The following is a 24,255-nucleotide window of genomic DNA, read 5'->3' as shown; positions in this document are numbered from 1 at the left end:
CTGCAATTGATATCTAGTCTCATAGCATTGTGGTTGGAAGAGATACTTGATACAATTTCAATTTTCTTAAAGTTACCAAGACTTGATTTGTGACCCAAGATATGATCTATCCTGGAGAATGTTCCATGAGCACTTGAGAAGAAAGTGTATTCTGTTGTTTTTGGATGGAATGCCCTATAAATATCAATTAAGTCCCTCCCATACACTTTTAATTACTTTTAATGCCTAATACAATGTAAATGCTATGTAAATAGTTGCCAGCACGCAGCCAAGTTTTGCTTTTTGGCATTTTCTGGCATTTTTTTTTCTGAATATTTTCAATCCACTGGTTGGTTGAATCTGCACATGTGGAACCCACACGGAGGGTCGACTGTATTAGAAAAAGAAAGAAAGAGCAAATATGGCAAACTGATAAAAATTGGTGAATCCCAGTGAAGGGTACACAGGAGTTCACTGTACTATTCTTGCACATTTTCTATAGATTTGAAATTTTTCAAAATAAAAAGTTAAATAAATAAATTGGTCTATTTAAGAAGAGGTGTGGCCTGCAAACACAAATGACTTGGGTTTGAATCCCAGCCCTCTTATTTATCGTATAAGTTTGGGCAAATTGAGTAACTTCTTTGAGCCTCAATTTCCTCATCTGTACATGAACAGTAATTACCTCAAAGTTTCCTAATGCAATGAAATAATACATATATAGTGCTAAGCATAGTGCTGAGAGCATATAAAATGCACAATAAATGCTAACTGCTGTTATCATTATTAATATGGCCTTAATGATCAAAATTGGGCCCTCTGAAGACACTGATGTAATCAGTTATGTATCCTTTCTTTATAGGCAAAGGAGCACGTCTTGTACCTTTTCCCTTATCTGAAACTGTGTATATGTTTTCAGAATCCCAGCTGAGATTCTTGAGCAGACCAGGTCACCTGCTTCTGGGGTCTCCAATTACAGGGCTGCCAGCTTCCTGGGCTGTGGCATGCATCCCCGGCCAGCCCCTGCAGGCCACATGGGCTGGCTCATGGCTGCTCCAGAAAACAGTCTCAAGAAACTCCATAACTCACACCCCATTTGTGACCCATACCCAGACTGGCTCTTACTGAACCAGGCGGGCTCCCAGGAGCACTGCACTCGGCAACAGAAAAGCAGTCTACCAGCAAGGCCCTGCTCCCTCCTCCGCCCAATCCCTCCCTCCCCGTGTTTGTTTTAGCTGGATAAAAGTAACTCTGATTAACATCATTTATATGAACAACTTACCACTTATGTCTAATTACCATATGGCAAAATAATGATTATGCATATCATTAAATATGTGCCAGATTAACTGTGTTGTTCATTGTATTTGATTACGACAGCCATCTAGATTGTAATCAGGGTAGTTTCAGCTTCCATGACTATTTCAAGGTCATCCACTTAGAGTTTTAAAACAAGAGAATACTGCAGGGCAGCGATCTTGGAAAATAAGGTCTATTTCTAAAGCCGGTGGCAGTGCTTAGTAATAATAACAATAATTAATAATAATTATAATGGCAGCTACATTTATCCAGGGTCCACCAGGGGAAGCCTAATGATATTGCATCCTCACTACAGTCCTGTGAGGTAAGAATCACTTTCCCTGTTTCATAAGGGAAGGGACTGTGGGTGTTCATGTGTGTATAACAGTTAACAAGAAAGAGTCTAAACTGAATGGAAGAGAGAAATGGTAAGACTGAGGCTCGCCCAGAAGCTGGCAGAGGAGGCTGTGTAAAGTGGGTCACAGCCAGTGAGTAAAGAGGAAGATGAAGGAAAGCTTTACCTCATCAATGAGTGGGTGAGGATGTGAGATTCAATATCCAATATAAGGCAGCAACAACGCGATGCCTTAAAAAGATAGACATACGAGTTCACACCCACTCACTCTGTAAAACACCCTGAATTCAGCAAATTCACAATTATGTGGAATTATTTCTATGTTTGGTAACAGAATCAATTTTCCCCACGCCTGTTTATTTTATATTATTTTAAATGTACAAGAAGTTCTGTTTTCTAAGAATATAAGATAATAATAATAAGCAGGTAATGTTGTTTGCTTAGTTTAATAATTCTCTGCTGTCCACAGTAGAAGACAATCAAAAGTATATTGGAGGGGGCTTCCCTGGTGGTGCAGTGGTTGAGAATCTGCCTGCCAATGCAGGGGACACGGGTTCGAGCCCTGGTCTGGGAAGGTCCCACATGCCGCGGAGCAACTAGGCCCGTGAGCCACAATTACTGAGCCTGCGCGTCTGGAGCCTGTGCTCCGCAACAAGAGAGGCCGCGATAGTGAGAGGCCCGTGCACCGCAATGAAGAGTGGCCCCCGCTTGCCGCAACTAGAGGAAGCCCTAGCACAGAAACGAAGACCCAATATAGCAATCAATCAATCAATCAATCAATCTTTAAAAAAAAAAAAAAGTATATTGGAAAAAACAAACAATTCAGCAGTTATTTCATGTAATGAAGAAAATAATAGAACTGTGGTAAACATGAGATATTTATGTAGAATCCAAGGATCCTAGTGGTCTCCCTCAAGTATATACATTATGATATGACAACAGACTTTTCAGTAGAGGAAGAAGGTATCAGACTTGAGCTCAAATACAATACTAATTCTGTCCCTTATTGACAGTGTGAGCAGGGGTTAGAAACTTAACCACTCTGAACCTCAATGCGCCATCTATAAGATGGCGATAGTAATTCCTGCCTCGTGGAATAGTGGAGAATTCAATGATAATAATGTGGGCAATGAAATTATTAGCATAATGCCAGGCACTTACTCAATAATGTTTTGTTATTATTATTACATACGAAATGGTGTATTTATAGATCTCAGTCATTTCAAACAAAAGTATTAAGATCAAATAAGTAAATGCAAAATTCTCAAAGGTTATGAAAGAAAAGTATGGCTCAATTGTAGCCTTTCAGAATGTTCTACTTACCCATAAATACAAGAAATGTCGATAACCACATCGATCATGTCACAGCAGAGCTCATAGGTTTGCATATCCACGGGGGTACTATCAGTTGCAATGTAAATCTTACTGACCACATCAAAGAGAAACGCCTTTTCAATTCCAGAATTCTGAAACAAAAGGGAGATGCGGCCTTAAAGGGACAGCTGATTGCAGAGCATGTCATGGTTACATAAAATGATGTGCCATCCTCAGTCTCAAATACGAACCAGCAAAAATTTAGGTTGTTCCCTTTTATTACAATTTAAACCTCATGGTCATAAACTTCTTTATAATGGACTTGCACAAAAATTTAGGTTGTTCCCTTTTATTACAATTTAAACCTCATTGTCATAAACTTCTTTATAATGGACTTGCACAAGAAGTGAAAACTGGAATTATCACGAATTATTTACTTTAGGTAAACAAATTAAGTCGTGTTTCCTGACTCTTAGAAATGTACCTGCAGTTAGGAAAAAGGCCAAGTAAAAAAAAGAATTTTAAAAACTTTATAAATTTAAAAATAGATTTTAAAAATCTAGACAAACAAACTCAAAATTGTGCAGTGAGAATCAATGTGAATACAACCAAAGGTCTGCCTTAATTCTATTTTGTGAAGTTTGACTTGAGGTGGTGGTTTTTAGGACTCAGCCAGCCAGCACATCATTCACAGTGTTAAACATATTTTTAAAAATTCAACAGTATATACCTTATAGCCAAAACCAACTTTTATGCTCCCAACCTCTGGTAGGATTCCATTAACACTGAATGATTGCCTACAACTTGAATAAACATTCCGATTATACCAGTGAAGTACAGGAATCGTTTTGGGAGTTAAATTTTAAAGGCCCTAAAACAGTACATAGGCGCAGTCTTCAAAAATAATATTTCAGTGAACTTGAAGTGCTGTAAGAGCAAGTAGAAATAAGATCATTTTCACTCTTGCAATGTTATTCTTAAATTCCGCAAATGACTCTAACAGGACAGTATTATTTACTTACTGAGATAAAGATGTTTAGCAAATTCTCCAGGGTGGGGAGTTGTGGAATCAGTTTCTGAACCACTTTGCTAAAAGCTTCAAATATCGAATGGTCATATATGCTTGTCAGATAAAAGCTGAAAGACGAAACAATATTTCATCACTTTTTACCTTTGACTGAGGAATAGACGGTTCAGGCTATGTCATAACACCAGAATCATGCCTTCTGTATTTACTACACACACATTCTAGCCCCCTTCAGAATTCAAAACAACCTCAGTAAAAAAAATGAACATGTCATAACAAGACATTCCTGCCCAACTCCCCAAAGCAAGAACTGTGCCCATTCTGATCTGCTGACTGGCTGGACTCGGAGGCTTAAAAATGCAGCCGTATATGCCTGTATCCGCATCCTTACATTCTGCAAGAGAATCCACGCCAGATCATCTTTATACACACCTCTCATGTTAATAGTTATATTATTGATACTGAAGCATCTAATCTTTCCATTTTTCCAATTTGCAAAATGAATGATGCGTATACATACTACCCCACAAAAATTAGAGAAATGGCTTTCCTCTGTGAATATTTCTATCTGAATTATTGTCAGAGTACTCCTTTACTTATCATTATAGATACTATCTATAACAGTAAACTTCAGCATCGATTAAGTTCCTGGACGCAGTTCATGGGTTTTCTCCTATGTGTTTTTCATAGGGGGAAAGAACCTTAGCTTTGACCTTTGGTCAAAAAAATTTGTTTAAAACCCCATCGCTTTTCCCAAAGATTAGAGTTGGCACATGCAAAGCTTGCTTTTCCCAAATATTACCCCAATGTCTAACAGCACAAAACAGGGTACACAGGTAAATGACTGTCCGGGCCAAACCACTCCTGATGACTCTGGACCCCAGTGATCCCTGATGGGTTTCTGTTCTCACCTGAGGTGAATTTTTTCTAATCCAGCATCTGCAAGGTCATCATTTGCCCTCTGGTGAATATCTCTCTGGGTTTCAATTTTGTGGTCATCTGACAGACCATCCACTTTGTGAATAAACACCTCGAAGTTGATGTCGGTGTTCACTTTGTAGGCCCTGGTCACCGTGAGGTGGAGCCTGGCCAGGGCCTCCATGTAATCGTCCTGGGAACAAAGCACACTCCTGTCAGGGAGGCTGCTTTGATTCCCTTCCACATACAGTCTTCCCTCCCAACTTTACTGAGGTATGACTGACAAACATTGCATGTATTAAGGTGACGACGTAATGTTTTGGTACCATTGTGTACCCATCTGTACCTATTGTGAAAGGATCCACCCCAGTCAAGCTAATGAACCAATCCATCACCTTACAGGTACCATTTTTTCTCTTCCACATACACTGTTAATCTTATAACCTCCCCCAAAAATATTTTGCAAATGCCCCAATAAAAGCTGTTTCATAGAATTCAAGACTGAAAACTTAAGTTTTGTTAACAAAGAAATGAGAAAGAAAGGCCAGAAAAATACAGTTATGATTTAGCTTGATGACAGTCATAAAGGTCGGAGTTGCAGTTTTATGTATTGAAAATGACCCCACAGCATCCAGGACCTTCCCTGGAATACTGTCCCTCCAGGATTCTGAGTCTCTTGGTGAAATGTAATGAACAAGTAGGGATGAAAACATGATAGGGATCGCTGGGAAGATGGGGAAGGAGCCAGGGGGAAAAACTTTAAGAACCACTGATCTGGAGCAGAGGTCAGCAAACCATGGCCCTCGGGCCAAACTGGGCCCACCTACTGTTTGCAAGTAAAGTTTTATTGGACCACAGTCACACTCATTTGTTTACACACTGTCTATGGCTGCTTTGAGGGTACAGTGGCAGAGCTGAATGGTTTTCCTCCGTGGAAACTCCTCAGAGACAGCACAGCCTGCAAAGCCTAAAATAATTACCATCTGGCCCTTTTCAGAAAAAGTCTGCTGACCCCTGGTCTAGAGTAATTGCCCCAAATAACACAACACTATTTTTTTCTCCTTCCTACAGATGATACCTATGTAATAATGTAATGAACGCCTGTGTATGCATCTCTCTGTTTAAGAAATCAAACATTAGACACTGAAGCCTTGTGTGTTTCTCCCCATCCTCCCAGCCCATCCCATCACACTCTACCCACACCCTCCAGAGGTAACCACTATCCTGACTTCTACCTGTATCATCACTCATGTCTTTATACATTACTGCATACATATGTATCACTAAACAACATACAGAATTCATTTACATTGTTTAAAACTTTACAGAAATATCAACTTGCACGTGGATTACAGTTTGCCTTCTTCACTCCCATTATGTCAGTGAGATTCACCTTTGTTGAAGCACATAACTCTAGTACATGATTCCTGTTAACAACTCTATAAAATTCCATCGTATGGATGGTCTACAATTTATCACTCACTTGCCAGTTGATGAACATTCAGAATGTTTCCAGTTATGTGCTAGTTCAGATGATGATGATAATGTGGACAGTCTCACGCACACATCTCTGTGCCTGTTTGCAAGTTTCTTAGGGCTTACCCTGAAAGGAGGCTTGTTGGGTCATAAGAATGAGCACCTTGAACTTGACTAGATAATGTGTAAGAGCCCCTGATGCTCCAGACTCTCAACAACACCCAGTGTTGTCAGGTCTTTTCATTATTGCCAATTTGAAGGGTGTGAATAGGTCTTGTTTTTACAGCAAAAAAAGGAAAGGGGGGAATTCCCTGGCGGTTCAGTGGTTAGGACTCGGCGCTTTCACTGCCATGGGCCCGGGTTCAATCCCTGGTCAGGGAACTAAGATCCTGAAGAAAGGGATCTTCAGGACAGAATTTAAAGGACTTTTCACCGCCCCCTGCCAATTCTGACTCCAAACCTGGACAAATACAGAAAAGCCAATAAAACAGGGGATGTTTTTAGGCATTCTTGTATTCCCCAAATTAAATTAATAAAAACGTATCCCTAGTTTTTAGATAAATCAAAATATTAAAGATACTAATAGGACACTATGAAGAGAGATAAAGATCAAGCGGAGTCCTCATCCTTTGCACTCTAAAGAGTTGTTTAAAATGAAAAACAAATATTGGACACTGGGATAGCAGATTAAGCATTTTGGAAAAATTCTAGATTAATAATTTGCAGCACTTTTTAAATACCTTACAATATCTCAAATAAAAACTAAAGTCCAGGGGCTTCCCTGGTGGCGCAGTGGTTGAGACTCTGCCTGCCAATGCAGGGGACACGGGTTCGAGCCCTGGTCTGGGAGGATCCCACATGCCGCGGAGCGGCTAGGCCCGTGAGCCACAATTACTGAGCCTGCGCATCTGGAGCCTGTGCTCCGCAACAGGAGAGGCCGCGATAGTGAGAGGCCCGTGCACCGCGATGAAGAGTGGCCCCCACTTGCCACAACTGGAGAGAGCCCTTACACAGAAACGAAGACCCAACACAGCCATAAGTAAATAAATAAATAAAATAAATAAACCCAAAGTTTAAAAAAAAAAAAAACTAAAGTCCACATACTGTACAATTCCACATACAGAAATTCTAGAAAAGGCGAACTACTCTATAGAGAAAGAAAGCACATCTCATCAGCGGTTGCCTGGGTCTGGGATCTTGAGGGCCGTCTGAGAAAGGACACAAAGAAGATTTCAGGGTGGTGGAAACATTCTGTATCTTGATTGTGAGGTGGTTAGAGGTGTATTTGTCAAACTTGTTGAACTGTATATTTAAAATGAGTGCAATTTATTGCATGTAAATTACACTTCAAAAAATGTTATTCCTTATGTCTTTAACTGAAGAGAGGAGTTCAGGGCACATGTCTGTGAGCAAAACTAGCCAAAGTCAAGAGTGTTATCACAGTCTCAAAAGATTAGAAATCACTCCTCTAACCTCCCTGCCAAGCATATAAAATGGTCTGATTACCAACAAACTGATGAAGTGGTACAGATCTACAAGGGCTAAAAATGACATGAAAAGAAAGAAAATACTTGATTTATTAGAGCAGAGGGATTGTGAATGATTTTTTTTTCTACTGTGTTTGTTATTATCTTCTACAACAAATTAAAAAAAGGAAAAATACGCTGTCTGGTTTCTATTCCAAACTTAGATCTAGGAATTAGAGGCAGGTCACAATCACCAACGTGGGTCAAGCAGACACTCTAGTTTGGATCCCAGGCACATGTGAAATGGCTCCCGGGGGCCGAGGGTGGCCCTGGAGATGAGGTCCTTTCTGTGGGCCATGCCGGGGGCCTGGCAGTGTCACACAGGGAGCTCACGGGAAATTACTCTTGATGCTTTCATTCTCTTTTATTTTACAACATTCTGTGAGGACACATTTTCTCCCTTGTGATATATTTATCTGGCAATCCTGTGATTGTGAGGAATTCGCAAGCAAAAAATAAAAAAATATGAGGTGTCAGACGAACGTAGAACTGCTTAGAAATGAAGGCAGTGACATTCAAGGGTTGCCGAGACACTTCCCTCAAGTTTGGTTTTGTTTAGTGCTTGCAGTCACATCAAGTAAAGATTCCCCCAAACGTGATTTTTATCAGCTGCTTCCAGTAGAAAAGTCTATTAGGCAAATTCTGGAAACTGCTTATTTAACTATTCCTTATTTTTAGTAAATGACAACTCTCAACAACGTTTTTTTCTACCTTTTAAAAAGTGTAATTTAAAAAGGTGTATTTCTCATTCTTATACCTTTGTCCGCCTTACGGCCAAAACAAAACCCAACAAACCAAGAAACAAAATAAAACAAAGAACACATTTACCAACCACAATCGAAGGTCCACTTTTCATGCTCAGGTAAAATTAAAACCAAATTACAGTTCCAATTTAAAAATAGGCTAAATAAATAAATAAATAATAAAAAAATAAAAATAGGCAAGTGTGGGATGGGGAGGGATAAATCAGGAGTTTGGGATTAACATATACACACTACTATGTATAAAATAGATGACCAACGAGGACCTACTGTATAGCACAAGGAACTACACTCAATATTTGGTAATAACCTATAAGGGAAAGGAATCTGAAAAAGCATATAAATATATATGTATATATAACTGAATCACTGTGCTGTACACCTGAAACTAACACGATATTGTAAATCAACTATACTTCAATAAAACAAACCAACCATAAAAAGGGGATCACTTTGAAGCAATAAAAACACCCCAAACAATGAAAAATAAATAGGCAAGTATGCCTATTTTAGCCATATTACAAACACCTGAGATAGAGGTGCACTGGAAATTCAAATTCCATACATGTAAATTGCTATGTACGCACAATACTGTATTGAAGGAAGTACTTCCTAAGCCACTGTCTTGAAGTGATGAGTCAGGGTTGGAATCTACTTACCCATGGGTAGGGCTACTACAGCTCCACAAGTTCACCATGCAGTCGCTTGGAACTAAAAGGCTGAGTTAAAAATTTCATTTTTACATTAAACAGGCACCTCGTTCCGTGAATGACTTTATGATACTCTCAGGCATGAGTAGTCTTGTCTGAGAATGGTTTCCTAAGAGTGGGCTCAGAACCATTATTACTGAAGGTCTTCACAGCCCTTTCTCCCTAACACCACTGGGCTCCTGAAGGGCTGGGAGTGCTTGGCCCTACCTGTCTGACTGTAGGTCCACAGTTGCAGGGAAACGTTGAGACCTGAGCTTAGAGTTGGCTTAGGGCATTCCTGCAGGACTTGTTGCCTTTTATTCCCCCACAGCTACAAAAGAGAGCTCTCAGGAGGACCTTCGGGCTGGGCCACCCATTGGGGACACTTTCTAAGAGTCCCTGAACATGGAGAGTTTGAAGAACGTCAATGTCAATGTCCCAGTTCTGCTACCTGTGCTCTGTGCTAAGACTGACCTGCCGGAGATGCATCTGTGGTCCTGCTGCTTCCCTTCCCCTCCTCCCTGTAAACCACCAGCTCTGCCCACACTTCACAGGAGAAAGGTCCAGGGTCTTAAAAACCCAGGGTGCCAAAGAGACCGTTCAGAAGGCTGGTCTGAATACCAATAAAGTGAGCGACTTTAACGCCTGGTTGGTAAGGTTCTTCACCAGTCAAGGGGCTCCCGATTCTTTGCTTTCAGCAAAGTTAAAGGAGGACACAATCAGGATGTCTACTGATAAACTATGAAAAAATAATATTTTTGTGATAGAAAATTGGGTAATTTAGGGGATATAACTTAGAAGGAGTTAAACAATTGAGTGAATGCTAGAACAAAACTCACCCCATATCCACCTCATGTGAACAAGGTTTCTCAGTACTTACAGCTATACAAACAAAAAAAGAATTGATGCCAAATCCTGTCTTAGTCAAGCATAGATACATGAATTAAGTGGAAAAAAATATATAAGTATCTCAAATTTTACATTTTGTATTTAGTTACCTATAAAATACATACTAGTCATGCTGCTGTAATTGTGTACTAGTAGTAATTACAATAATATGGTTCAGAAGAAAAATGTTCACACTTAGAACTTTATCTTCAAAGGAAATAGTAGACATTTTGAAATGTAGATATATATGTATTTTTGTTGTAGAGAACTTGTGATCTTTTATACATGTCTGCCAAGAGTACCAGAGGGGGGACACATCGTTGGTGTCACTGGCCTGCACGGTGGTCCCCCCCACCCCCTGTCTGTGAGGTTTCCTCCAGGGTTTGCTGAGAGCACACAGTTCCTGAACATCGCATGTTGGTCAGTGCTGTGTGAAGGGAGCCTTTTCCCCTTTGCAAAGCCTGAGAGCCCCAACTGAGAAATGCTAGTCTAGTAGAAAGGTCTATTCCTGACTCTAAAAACCAAACCAAAATGATTGCAAAGGAACTTGTTTGCAAGAAGGGGCTGCCTGGGGCAGGGGGCTACAGTCCCACCGTACCCCGAGACTGAGCCTTACCTGGGAGTCTATGACAAATATCAGTGCTCCCGTCCCCCGGAAGATCATCTCATAGTCAAAGGTAGGGTCAAAAAAGTCAATCTGTCCTGGGAAGTCCCAAATCTGAAAATTAACAAAGGAGCTGTTGGAAACGTCTTCCCGGCAGATCTTGTTCGTACTTTCCAAGAACAGGGTTTCGTTGGGAGACATTTTATGAAAGACAACTTTCTGGATGGATGACTTGCCACTCCTTCTCAGGCCCATGAGCAGGATCCTCGGCTTCACCTCCGTGCTGAAGGGGTCGCTAAAGTCCAGAACTGGAGAAACCACAAAACAAGAATGAGGGTGAGATGCTGTCACAGCGGTTAATGAGATGAGTTTCACTTCTGCCTCAGATGTGATTTATGATCCACAGACAATGCTACGTTTCCAAATACAGAGAGCGCTAACTCCATCACCCTGCTCATGGAGGGGCAAGCTTTTACAAAGTGCAAAACCCTGAAAAATGCTGCATCACCACCTCTCACACAATTTCAGAGGACCAGAAAACCTGGGATATTCCCCATCACGAGCAGGGACTCTGGAGCATGAATCACAGAGGTTTCCTGGAGCAGACTATGGGGGGAGAGAATCCAGTCTTAGTATTGCAGAGCAGGGTCCTTCTTTGCCCAGATCATCAGTCTCTGCACTAAAGAGATGCTTGTTTATTTGAGTTACGCCTCAAAGAAACAATTTTGGACTTCATCAAAATTTAAAACTTTTGTGCTTCAAAGGACACTTATCAAAAAAGTGAAGACAACCCAAAGAATGGGAGAAAACATTTGCAAATAATATATGTGATAAGGATCTAGTATCCAGAATATATAAAGAAGTCTTACAATTCAACAGTAAAAAGATAGTCCAATAAAAAATGTGTAAAGGATTTAAATAGACATTTCTCCAAAGATACACAAATGGCCAATAACCACATGAAAAGATGCTCGACATTATTAGTCCATAAGGAAATGCATATGAAAACCACAATGAGATGCCACTTCATACCCACTAGGATGGCTAAAATAAAAAAGACAGACAATAACAAGTGTTGGTGAAGATGTAGAGAAATGGGAACCCTCTTACACTGTGGGTGATAATGTAAAATGGTGTGCTTTGAAAAACAGTTTGGTAGGTCCTCAAAAGGTTAAACATTTGAGTCACCACATGACCCAGCAATTCTATTCCTAGGAATAAAGAAATAACATATGTCCAAGCAAAAACCTGTACATGAATGTTCACAGCAGCACAATTCATAATAGCCAAAAAGTAGATACAATCCAATGGCCATCAACTGATAAATGGATTAACAAAATGTGGTATATTCATATAATGAAATATTATTCAGCCATTGAAAAGGAATGAAGTACTGATTCATGCCACAACATGGATGAACATCAAAAATGTTATGCTAAATGAAAGAAGATAGACACAAAAGGTCACATATTGTTTGATTCCATTTACATGTAATGTTCACAATAGACAAGTCCATAAAGACAGAAAGTACTTAGTGGCTGGCAGGGGCTAGAGGGAGGGGGAAATGGGAAGTGACTCTTAATGGGTATGTGTTTTCTTTGGGGTGATAAAAATGTTCTGGAATTAAGGCTTCATGACTGACCAAAAAAAATAAGTAAAGAAAAATAAAAGACCCAGTATGAAACTTGGAGAAAGATCAAGAAACCAACATTTTAAGAAAAAAGGTAGAATATAGGAAAATAAATATACATATATTATTTTTCTACATTTCTTTTTTGTTGCCTTCTGAGCCACACTTCATTATGTCTTTCTCAGACCCTGATCCTGGTCTAAGCATAATCCAATACAGACTGGAAAGTAATCCTTTATTTCCCTATTGCAACTAAGAATTTTTCCCAAAGTTCTACAATTATCTAAAACACAGGTTACTACCTGATAGAATCTTAGTAAATTTCATTTATATATATAATATTTTGATGTTTCACTTTGCAATAGTGCAGGGAAATACATAAATTTCAGGTAAAACAGTAAATGAATAAAGAAAATGTCAGTGAAAAAGGGCCTTATGGATCTTAGAAATAAAAACACAACTGTTGGGCGGGGAGGATATATGGATTGAAAAGCAGAATAAACACAGATGATGAAATAAATAAATTTTATCATCAATATAAAAATAAATAAATAAATAAATTTATTTTTTTTTAAAAAGGATGCACTCCTGGAAGAAAATACACTCAAATATAGTGGAATGCAACAAGCAATGGAAGACAAATTTTACTGAAACCTATTGATTTGAAATAAGTATTGATTTTAATTTTTTTTTTGGCTGCGTTGGGTCTTCGTTGCTGTACGCGGGCTTTCTCTAGTTGCGGCGAGCAGGGGCTACTCTTCATTGCAGTGTGTGGGCTTCTCATTGCAGTGGCTTCTCTTGTTGCGGAGCACAGGCTCTAGGCATGCGGGCTCAGTAGTTGCGCCTCACGGGCTCTAGAGCACAGGCTCAGTAGTTGTGGCGCACGGGCTTAGTTGCTCTGCAGCATGCAGGATCTTCCCAGACCAGGGATCGAACCCGTGTCCCCTGTATTAGCAGGTGGATTCTTAACCACTGAGCCACCCAGCAAGTCCCTGATTTTAAATTTTTGAATAAAAATCAGAAACTAAAATTCCAGACAATGTAGACATGGGAGATTGGTGAGGGAGAGGTAAGCAAAAGGTAAGTAAGAGAATGCTATGGTCCTTGTTAGAAAAGCAGTTATGTATCAATTTTTTAAAATATAAGGATAAGCATCTCAAACTAGTAGAAAATATAAAATAGGTGTACCACATTTAATTATGTACAACTACAAAAATATTTAAGTGCATATAAATGTCTTTATTTCTTCCCAATTTATACTGTTGGATGTGGATGCAGATTGTAACCTCTCTTCAGCAGGGTCTGCAAGTCTCTATGTGGCATGATCATTGACATTGGTGCCCTGGAGGTTGGATCTCCTCCTCCTGGGAGAGTGGGGAGGTGATGGAGACCACTGTGGAAAGGGGAGGGAGTGTGTATGTGTGTTTACATACATAGAGTGGCTGGGAAGTGAAATACACATACAGCTATAACATACACATGCAGCTGGAGGCATGAGCCACCAAATGTAAACAGCTGGGAAATAGTGAGTCAGATCAGCAAGAGTACCATCAACTCTGTAGAGATCCCTTACACCCATGCAGATGCATTTTGTCATATTTAACTAGCATGTACAGAAATATACTGTGTGCCAGGGACCTCGCTAGACATAGACATCTCTACAAACTTTACCCACGCAATGAGGACAAGTCTGTTTTACACCTGAGGAACTTGGGGGAAGGAACCTGCCCAAGGACGCAGGACAGGTATGTGCTAGAGCCCTTACCCAGGGCCTTAGCCACCAATCAGCTGGCATTGTACTAAAACTGCAACAAAGACAAAAGAAGAGACCAGAAAATATCAGAGTGGGTTATGCATAACAAGAGTAAATACTGCTAGTGAAACTCTTTTACATTTACTTATACGTACGTGGGTGCTGGTTCCCAATATAAACGTATTTTTTATTTTGGACTCACAGTCAAAAATGATTGTAGGCCACTGCTGTTGAATAGGGAAGGTTTCTTACATCAGAAAAGCCTACTGGCAAAAATCTTCCCTCTAATTCTCTCTCACTCTCTCAAATATCTCTGCTTCTGAAACCCTATGGGGCTTCTCAGAGGATCTCCTTCCACTCGAGGAGTGGTAGCAGGGAGCTTCCATCAGAAAAGGAAACACCCCAGCCTCCGGACCTCCTGCAGAGAGCTGCCTCATCCCACACCCCCATGACATTTCCCTGAGTATCATGCGCTTGCTCAAGCTTGATAAGAACCACCTGAGAAAAATGAAAGCGTTAAAGAGGATGAAGGATGAGAGCTGCTTTGAAAGGGGCAATAAAAGGGCTAGTACTTTATTTTTTTTAAGGAAAATCAGAAAGGAACTACAGGAGAATCTGGGACTAGACATGGGACCCCAAAGAGGGCTCTTTAAAAGTGTCCGCGGGGGTTTGGAGGAAGTTGCCAGAGAGAGGTGAAATTTACAAGAGGGCAGTTTGTTCCTGTTTCATAAAGGTTCCCTGAACGTCCGCCAAGTGTTCTTTCTGTTCGACAGGGCTGAGCCAGAGGCTGCAGACACAAAGAAAAGCTTCATTCCTTAGCGATTAGGGGGGAAAACAGACAAGAATAACTGACAACTACAATGCACTGCTATCTACTGTGTTATGGGTTCAGCGAGAAGGTTCCCTGGAGAAATAGCATCTGAGTCTTAAAGGAGAGGAGGCATAAAAGAGATGAATGAGGGAAAGGTCGTGCCAGGAAGAGATGTGGCCTTCCTGGAGTTTAGGGAACATAGTTTAAAGACAAGAAAAGCCTGCACACTCTCCAGCGGCTTCCCACAGCATTTAGAATAAAATCCAAATACCTTCTTAGCCCAAAAGGCCCTAAGTGGGCTACCCTCTCATCCCATGCCTGGTTCACCCTCCCCACAACTTCCCTACCCTGCAGCCCCACTGGCCTTCTGCTTCCTCACCTTAGGGCCTCGACTCGCTCCTCCCTCCTCCCTCCTCCCTCCGACTCGCTCCTCCCTCTGTCCAGCAGGCTTTCCCCAGGCCTCCCCTGGCTCCTCCTCCCACTCAGCCCAGGGGCAATTTTACCTCCTCTCGCCTCAATGGGGTCCCATCACTTCCTAATATCCCTATGTCTTCTTCATAGTACTTCACTATACAAAATTATCTTTTTACTTTATATTGTCTTGTTTACTTGTTTATTGTCTCTCTCACATACACACAGGCAAAATACATTGTAGCATGTGGTGTGAACCCAATAAATATCATTGAATAAATTAATTGATAGAGAGATAACAGGCTAGCTCATGAATGAGATGCAAGTTTGGATTTCACTCTGCAAGCCATGAGGAAATCACTAAGGATTTTAAGGGGAGACTAACATGATCAGGAAGCTCACTCCAGAAACAGACTTCCTTAGAGGGGGTCAGTGTGCGGACAGCAATAAGCCACTATGGAATAACAATTTTTTTGAGCTAAAGGCACTGGAGTTCCTGAAGTCCCTTATTTGCCTAAAGCAGACCCCCCCAAAAGAACTCAGTTGTCAAAAATGTCCTCCCCAGGAGCAACTCTCATCTTCTCTTCTTGGAGAGTGAGAGAAGTCAGCCCTACACCCAAACAGACACTGTCACCAAACTATCGTTATGTCCCACCTTTTCTCCTATGGGCCCATTTATCTTTCCAGTGATTTGTTTTTCCATAAGTGCCCCTTCCCGCATTCCCTTTGAAGTCATTTTTTTCTCCCAGAAGTGCCCCTCTACCCCTCCTCATCCTCTGTTAAAATGGTATATAAGCCCCAAATTCTAACCGCCTCCTTAAGTCGAATTTTTTGTGAACTCTCATGCATTAGTACTTAATTAAACCTACTTTTCTCTTGTTCACGTCGTTTGTCAGTTTAATTTGCAGGACTCCAACTCCAGACCTAAGAGTTTTTTCTCCCTGACAATAATTAGGTTGTTCTAGAAACACAAATGAGAAGCATGTGGAAATGGGCAGATGGAATGGATTCATGAGAAGCTCAAATCCACTCAGTAGTACTTTGTGATCCTCTGAACATAGGGGACAAAGGAGAAAGAAACCCCAAGTTCCTGACCTGGAAGATCAAGTAAATAAGGACCTGTTCGTGAAGTTCATAAAGGCAAAGAGGCTGAACACGGATTTGAAGCTGTTGAGTCTGGGGTGCCTGTCGCCCTTGGCTCAGGTGAGGAAAAGATCTGGGGCCTCAGAAGGCAATATGAATACGAAGCTGCAGGCAGGTTTGAAGCGGCAATGCAGTTTGCTGAGGCAGTCCGTGTCCCATTGGTCCTTTTTTCCCCTGAACACACCTTACCTATATCTTCCACTGGATCCTGTTCGTACCCAAATTTCCCAGATAGCTCACTTTTGTAACTAGACTGCCAGGAAACCCAGGGAAACTCAGTCACCCAAGGAGCAGGATTATGGGGAGGGGTTACTTAACTGAGCCACTGTCAGCCCTTAACACCTGCAGGCTAATGACTTAACCCAGAAATGGCAGAGCCCTGTCAAAAACGACAGAAGGAAGGGAGAGAGATGGATCAGTGACTTGGGGACAGGGCTGCCTGGGGGCCACACCTGACTGATCTGTGGGCTGGGAATGTTCACAACAAAGAAGGAAATAGAAATCAGGAAAATGGGAATTGAAGTTCTGACAGGCTTGGCCCTGGCTTCCTGGGGAGAACAAGGTATTGTATGAAATGCATTTCATAAATTCTGATGTATCAGACAATTGAGAGCTATTATAATTTAGGAAAGTTCTCCAAGAGATGACGCCTTGGAACAGACCCCAAACTGGAAAATAAAACAAAGATTTAACAAAAGAATTAGGATAATGTGGTAGCAAATGGAATGGTGGAAGAAGTACTGTGTTAGTGCCAGACTGGGGTTCAAATCCCAGCTTGGCCACTTACCAGCTGTGTAAATGCCCACACATGTCCCAGAGCCCATGAGCCTTTATTTCCTCATCTATCAGGCTCTGTCAGCGGGTACGTACACACACACACACACACACACACACACACACACACACACACACTCCGCTTCTTTTTTTCTTTTTTTCCCCAGCCCAAGCCTAGGTAACGAGAAGGTCTTTTTTGGAATGTGACCACAGTGAGAGGCTCACTCAGCCTTAAGGGAAAGTTAGAATGTCTTTGCTATTAGTATTCTGTGGGGTCCACAAAGGCTTAAGGTTCTACATACTTATGGTTTTAGGAAGAGGCCTCTGGTTTGGTTCTATTTGCATCATTATCTGTAGCCCTTTACATTTCTGATCAATGGAACTACTTACACATTCAAGAGCCAGGAGTCCAGTAAGAAATTCCAACCCAAGTGGCAATTAAATATATGAATACTAATACTGTTAATAAGAGAATATGCAAAAATCATGAAGATTCAGTGTCCGTTTGATTAACGAACTACTTAGTAAGGAAAATTTAATGCCATCAGAACATGTATTTTCAAAGGCACAAAGGTTTTTGAAGGTGATTTTTATTTATATGTGAAGACCTAATCTTTTTCTATGAAATCCTCTCACATCACACTGGCAGGTAACTAAAAAACATGATTCTATATGTGAATATTTCCTTTACATAAGCATCCAATAACATTTCTGGGAATTCCCCGGCAGTCCAGTAGTTAGGACTCGGCACTTTCACTGCTGTGGCCCGGGGTTCAATCCCTGGTCTGGGAACTAAGATCCCATAAGACGTGTGGCACAGCTAAAAACAAAAAACAAACACATTTCTAATGTGTTCTGATTTACCAATGCTTCTGCAAGAAGGGAAAAGTGTTCTTGTGAGCTTTTTTTTTTTTTTTCCTCCAAACGATCACTCTGAGTGTGATCAAGGTTGGTTTTATGTCGTCCTCGATTTTACACACTGAGAAACAGAGTTGGAGTCTTCCCCAGAGGTCCTCAAGAGGAGAAAGTCCACCAGCTCTCCGGGCGCGTTAGGCCAGGAGTGAAAAACCCATCTGTCTTGCATGTTACAGCAGAACCAGGGAAAGCCACTGTCGCAGGACAGCTTTAAAGCCCTCTTTAAAAGAGAATTGAAAAGTTGCCTTTAAAAAAAGGTAAGGCATATAAGAATAAAGGAAGTAGAGGAGAAGTAAGAAAAATGAGCAGGACAGAAGTGATTGTGATAGGAAGTAAAATCATATCACCAGCAGTGATGCGAGTTGGGGGGACTGAACAAAGCAGGTGAACTCTGAGACACAGCACCGGAGGACAGAAAAAGATAATCCTTCAAACTCGGAGCCACACCCCTTATCCAGAACTCCAGAACTTGCTGATTCTGCCTCTTTTTTCCATTAGACTACCCCAGGTCTGTTCTAATATTAAAATGGGAGATATTTCTTATAAAAGTAGAGAATCAAGATTCTATGATACCAGGAATCACTGAAACATGTTTACAAACATCTGATATAAAAATATGCTCTCTAACCATATGTATTTGAATAAGCTTTGGGCCTAAGGTGTGACCTTGGTCACATCATTTTTTTTTTTTTTTTTTTTTAATTTTATTTATTCATTTATTTATTTATTTATGGCTGTGTTGGGTCTTTGTTTCTGTGTGAGGGCTTTCTCTAGTTGCGGCAAGTGGGGGCCACTCTTCATCGCGGTGCGCGGGCCTCTCACCGTCGCGGCCTCTCCCGTTGCGGAGCACAGGCTCCAGACGCGCAGGCTCAGCAATTGTGGCTCACGGGCCTAGTCGCTCCGCGGCATGTGGGATCTTCCCAGACCAGGGCTCGAACCCGTGTCCCCTGCATTGACAGGCAGATTCTCAACCACTGCGCCACCAGGGAAGCCCGGTCACATCATTTTTAACTATTCTGTGCTTCCATCTATTCCAACACTTATATATCTCTGTATTTTCAGGACCAGAAGGAAACCCAAGAGATTAGCTATAGCCAGGGTTGCAGTCAACCCAACTCTTTTTGGACAAGGCAGAGTTACAAGGGAAGGGACTTACATTTCCATGTACTTGACCCTCTCCTAAACCTTGCTCAGTTCTAGCCCATGTTGTGGCTGCAGAAAAGTCCCCTGGCATCTCTGAGCCACGGATTCAATATCAGAAGAACAATTCTCTCTACTTACCCTCAAGAAACAATGAGAAGATAACTTCACTAATAATTTTAAAAATTATTTTAAGAAAAAAAAAGCTGACACTAATGATTAGAAGTGAATCGCCAGATTCACTGCCTTTACAGCCACCAGGGAAGGATCACCTGCTGACCCTGGATTTTCTGTGCCTCCAGGGACCACCTAACTGTCACTTCCTCAGACCCTGAGAGAGTGCACAGGCTGCTACGAAAACAAGACCGCACTTAGCTGGACTGTGGCAGAGCAGCTGTCTTAGCCAAATTTCCCTTAAAAATTGGGAGGGGGGGCTTCCCTGGTGGCACAGTGGTTAAGCATCCGTCTGCCAATGCAGGGGACACGGGTTCGAGCCCTGGTCCAGGAAGATCCCACATGCCGCGGAGCAACTAAGCCCGTGCGCCACAACTACTGAGCCTGCGCTCTAGAGCCTGAGAGCCACAACTACGGAAGCCTGCGCGCCTAGAGCCCGTGCTCCGCAACAGGAGAAGCCACCACAATGAGAAGCCCGCGCACCACAAGGAAGAGTAGCCCCCACTTGCCGCAACTAGAGAAAGTCCACGTGCAGCAACAAAGACCCAATGCAGCCAAAAATAAATTAATTAATTAATTTAAAAAAAAAAACTTTTAAAAAATTGGGAGGGACTTTGGGAAAAAATAATTTCACTTTCTAATTAAATATGATCTTTTAATTGGTTTCCTTGTTATTATAGTTTTTAAAGAACTGTAATTTAATAAAGACTTAAAAGTCCATGTGTGTAAAAATAATCAATATTTTTGGTGCAATTGTTTTTAATGGTTTAATTATTGTCTCCTCTCTCTGGAGTTTTATCTGGAGCATGGGGGTTGAAGATGAGATTCATCTTATCTCTGATTAACGACCCTGAAAGGGGGGGTTGAGAAGTGCCCAAATCTGTCCTTAACAGAACTAAAGTGCTCAAGAACATTCCTGCTATTCATGAATAAAATTTGGAACGTAAGCCAAAGAAGTGCAGTTTAAGGCTCACCTTAGCTGCACTACATTTTCAAACTTAACACAATGTGGTAAAATGTACAAGGCACTTGGTTTAAAAATAAGGTCAGAGGTTCCTTGTAAGACTATGGGAAATAAAAATCACACTACCCACCTTCAATCACATTCTTTTGCACAGCAATGCTGGTCAGGCCTGCATCCCACCCACCAGGGTAGATTTCTGAACCTCATGGAAAAAGCCCCAGGTCTCCGAGAAGCTCAGGCACTAAACCAAGTCCATTAGGATGGTTTGGAATTCATTAGAGAATTGCTTTGCTCATGGTTCAAAGTGCACCATATACATCTCTTCTCAGAGGAAATAAGTCCTCCTCCCCACCCCCTACTTTCCACGTCTTGAGTTTGAGAGTAGGTAAATGTAAAATTTACCCCAAATAACACAGGGTTATAAGGCAACATGTGCCCAGGGCCCATTAGAAATCGGGATGACCATTTGGTGGCACCTTGATGTCTCAAGAACAGAAGGCCACAGGAACAGAAGTCACAACTCCCAGCCTCCACCCCCATCCTGACTCCCCAGGACCATATCAGCTGGCATGACAGGTGCCAGGGACAGTCCTTGCTAGAACTGCTGACTGAGGGGCCTATCTGCTACTCTAGAAAGCGAATGTTCTGATAGAGATTCTACATTCAGGCCTAAACTCCAAAATCAAAGCCAGCGACACATGGAAAGAACAGCAGCCCAAGATAATGGAGGAAATCTTCAGAGACTAGACCGTATCCACAGCAGGCCCAGGTGGAGAAAGGCCAGGCTTCAGTAATGTTTGCTCTTCTTACCACACAAATATACTCAGGGCTTTTATAGCAAGATTTCAGTTTGACACCAAGAACTCACGAGGGAGGATTTTATTACTAAAGTAATCAAAAGCATCAGTTACAGGCGGGTTTGCCTTGGGTTAGGAGCACTGAGGAGCATCCTACACCCGAATCTGGGGAAGCCCTTTGTTCAGGAAATCCTGGCCCCTCAGCCAAAGCGTTAATTTCACTTCAAGGCCCCAAATCAAAATTTTGAAGTGCCCCCTTAAAGAACTGCAGAATAAACAAACAGGTCCCCTGCTTTTCCTGGAACCCAGTCTCTGGCCCCCAGGATAATATCAAATTACAGGGTTTTTCTTCCCATATACGGTCTCTTATTTCTTTTCCTTTTTTTCAAAGAGGATCACAATTGCACCCTGTTGTGTGTCTTCGGTTTCAAATACCTCGCAAATACATCCCCATTCTGAATCTCTCCGGAGCCTCCGAAGAATCTAGGAGGGGCTAACAAACGCAATTTGAATAATAATGAAGAGACTGAACAATTTAACTACCAAAAGGTAGCCCTAGAGACTCCAACAAAAGGGTTGAAAGCCTTTATCTACAAAAATGTGGCCACCTGCTCGACTGTGGGACCAGTTATGGGGAGTGCAGAAGAGAGAGGCGCACAGGTGCACACACAGTTTAAGCAAATAGGGAATTAGTACAAATGCTCCCTGGGGACCAGACACTATGAAAAAGGGTGACTCGGAAAGCTCCTTTCTCATCTATCAGGCTCAAGGTTTAGTTAACAATTTTCCCTTTCTGATTAATTGAAAGTAGCACTCACCATACGTAAAATAATGAAAACTGCCCCCCCAGAGAAAGGCTTTGTTTGTATGGAGAATTTAAAACAAGTCCAGTGAATTTTCAATAAAAGTTCTTCAAAATCAACAGTCACGAAAGTACTTTTTATCCCTCATGCAATTTCTGCCAAGTGAACATTTTAAAAGTTAGTTCCTTCTTTAGGAAGCTGACAGTTCCACCTAGATGTTATGTTTACCAGCCTCATTCTACTGACCTTTCCAAAAGACCTTACAATAAAGGACTTTTTCCTCGATTTGGAGGGAAACAAAAAAGATGAACCTTGCTGGAATCCTAACAAGCTCTCAACTCCCTTAGTCCTTAAGAATTAAACGCAGGAAGCCCCCGCTGGCTGAACAACTGCTAAATCCTGCTTCTTGAACAGGAAACAGAGTTTGCTTCTGAGTGGCTCCGTATTCCCCCGCCCCGCGCTCACTCCAGGGCAGGCGCTGCCATACCCAGGTGGTGACGCTGAGCAGAGATAAGGTGTCCTAACAACCTTATTTGCCTGGATCTCTGGATACCCGCGGCCACACGGCGACTCCCTTATCACCTGGGTGCATCCCTCCGCCGCTCCACCGGTGTCTCCACGCCGCCGACCTGGGCGGCCCCGGGACCCCTCCCGCGGCGACACGGGGCAAGACTGACACCCGCAGCTGCCGACGACCCTGCCAGTCACGCTGCCGCCGGCTGCCTTTTTTAGCCACGACATCTGACCCCGGCTCCGACAGCAGCATTCAGGGAGAGATCCCAGGGCGCGCCGGGCGGTCCCCTCCCCTCCCTAACCCCCAGACCCTGCGGAGAGCTCGGGGTGAGGCGTGGGGGAGGTACTGGCCCTGGAACTGCCAGAGAGCGCGCGTTCCTCCTGCCCAGACGCTTCCTCTCTGCCCTCTCCACCGATCCCGGCCCCCGCTCCGCTGCCTGCACCCGGGCTCCCCCATTTTGCATCTCGCCGCGGCTCCTCTGGCGCCCCTCCCCACTCCCACCCCGCAACTCCGCTTGCCTGGATCCCCTCCAAGTCAGCTGCACGCGCGCCGGGCCCGGCGGGGGTGCGGGCCGAGGACGCTCGGGGCGGGGGGCCGAGCGGGGGACCCGGTGCTCACCTCCCTCCTCCGTCCCGCTGTCCGGCTCGGCGTCCGAGGAGTCGGGCCCGTCCCCGTAGCCCGCTAGCCCCACCAGCTCATCCTCCTCCTCGTCGTCGTCCTCCTCCTCCTCCGGCTGAGGCTTCCCCAGCACCTGGCTCATCGCGCCCACGGCCGGCCGTCCCGGGGGCGACGGGGGTCTCTGGTGGGGGGCGCCAAACCTCCCGGCCTGCCGCTCGCAACCTATTTCTGAATTGGGGTTTTGTCCCGAGGTTCGCGGGCGGAGGCGGGGACCGCGCGTCCCCCGCGGCGGTCAGCGTCCAGGTCTGGGTCCCGCCGTTCCCAGCGCGCCCGGAGCCCCCCTGCCCCGCCCGCCCGCCGGCGGAGGAGTCAGCCAGAGCGCGGCAGTTCCTCCCCAGAGGAGGGAGAGGGAGACTGCGTGACCCAAGTCACCTGACACACACTGTCATACACTCACACACACACACACCGCACGGGCGCGCGCGCGCTTTCCCGGGAGCACCGCTCGCTGGGGCGCTGGGCCGAGGCCGCGCACACACACTCAACCGGGAGCAGGCCGGCGCGGGGCCCTCCACCCACCCAGAAGCGCACACAGACACTCGCCCGGTACCCGGGGACCCGGGACGCGGCGCAGTCACCCACCGCGGCTGCTGGCCCTGGGCCCCCAAGCGCCCCTCCTGCACGTGGTCCCCGCACAGGCGGGCGAGCTGGGGTACCGCGCACCCGGAGAACCTCTCCCCGCCCACCGCCGACACACACACGCTACCTAGGGCGGCCTTCTCCAGCTTTCGGTCCCGGCCGAGGGTTCCAGTCCCAAGTGGCCTGCCCCCCGCCCCGAACACTGCTGCGCCCAGGCCCCCTCTCCGAGCGGCGTGCCTAGGACACCCCGTGGATGCTGAAGCGCCCCGAGAAGAAAACTCTAGAGAAATGCGCCGCACAGGCGGCGCAGTCTCCATAGCAATTGCCTTTTAG

General features: G+C 43.5%; 1 protein-coding gene across 1 annotated transcript in view; it reads right to left on the bottom strand.

Moving 5' to 3' along the window:
* Positions 1-23,689, bottom strand: part of RRAGD (Ras related GTP binding D) — a 37,025-nt gene extending 13,336 nt beyond the window's left edge. Inside the window, exons 1-5 of the mRNA XM_059941594.1 lie at positions 23,284-23,689; positions 10,849-11,144; positions 4,886-5,085; positions 3,970-4,084; positions 2,957-3,099 (exon numbers count right to left, since the gene is read on the bottom strand). Of these exons, the coding sequence (XP_059797577.1) occupies positions 2,957-3,099; positions 3,970-4,084; positions 4,886-5,085; positions 10,849-11,144; positions 23,284-23,425 (896 nt within the window). The 5' untranslated portion in view covers positions 23,426-23,689. The remainder of the gene's footprint in view (positions 1-2,956; positions 3,100-3,969; positions 4,085-4,885; positions 5,086-10,848; positions 11,145-23,283) is intronic.
* Positions 23,690-24,255: the final 566 nt, after the last annotated feature.

This window comes from Balaenoptera ricei, chromosome 12 (genome assembly GCF_028023285.1).
Source record: "Balaenoptera ricei isolate mBalRic1 chromosome 12, mBalRic1.hap2, whole genome shotgun sequence".
Classification (NCBI taxonomy): Eukaryota; Metazoa; Chordata; class Mammalia; order Artiodactyla; family Balaenopteridae; genus Balaenoptera; species Balaenoptera ricei.
The sequence above is the reverse complement of the archived record's forward strand: the minus strand, read 5'-3'. Positions and strand labels throughout refer to the sequence as shown.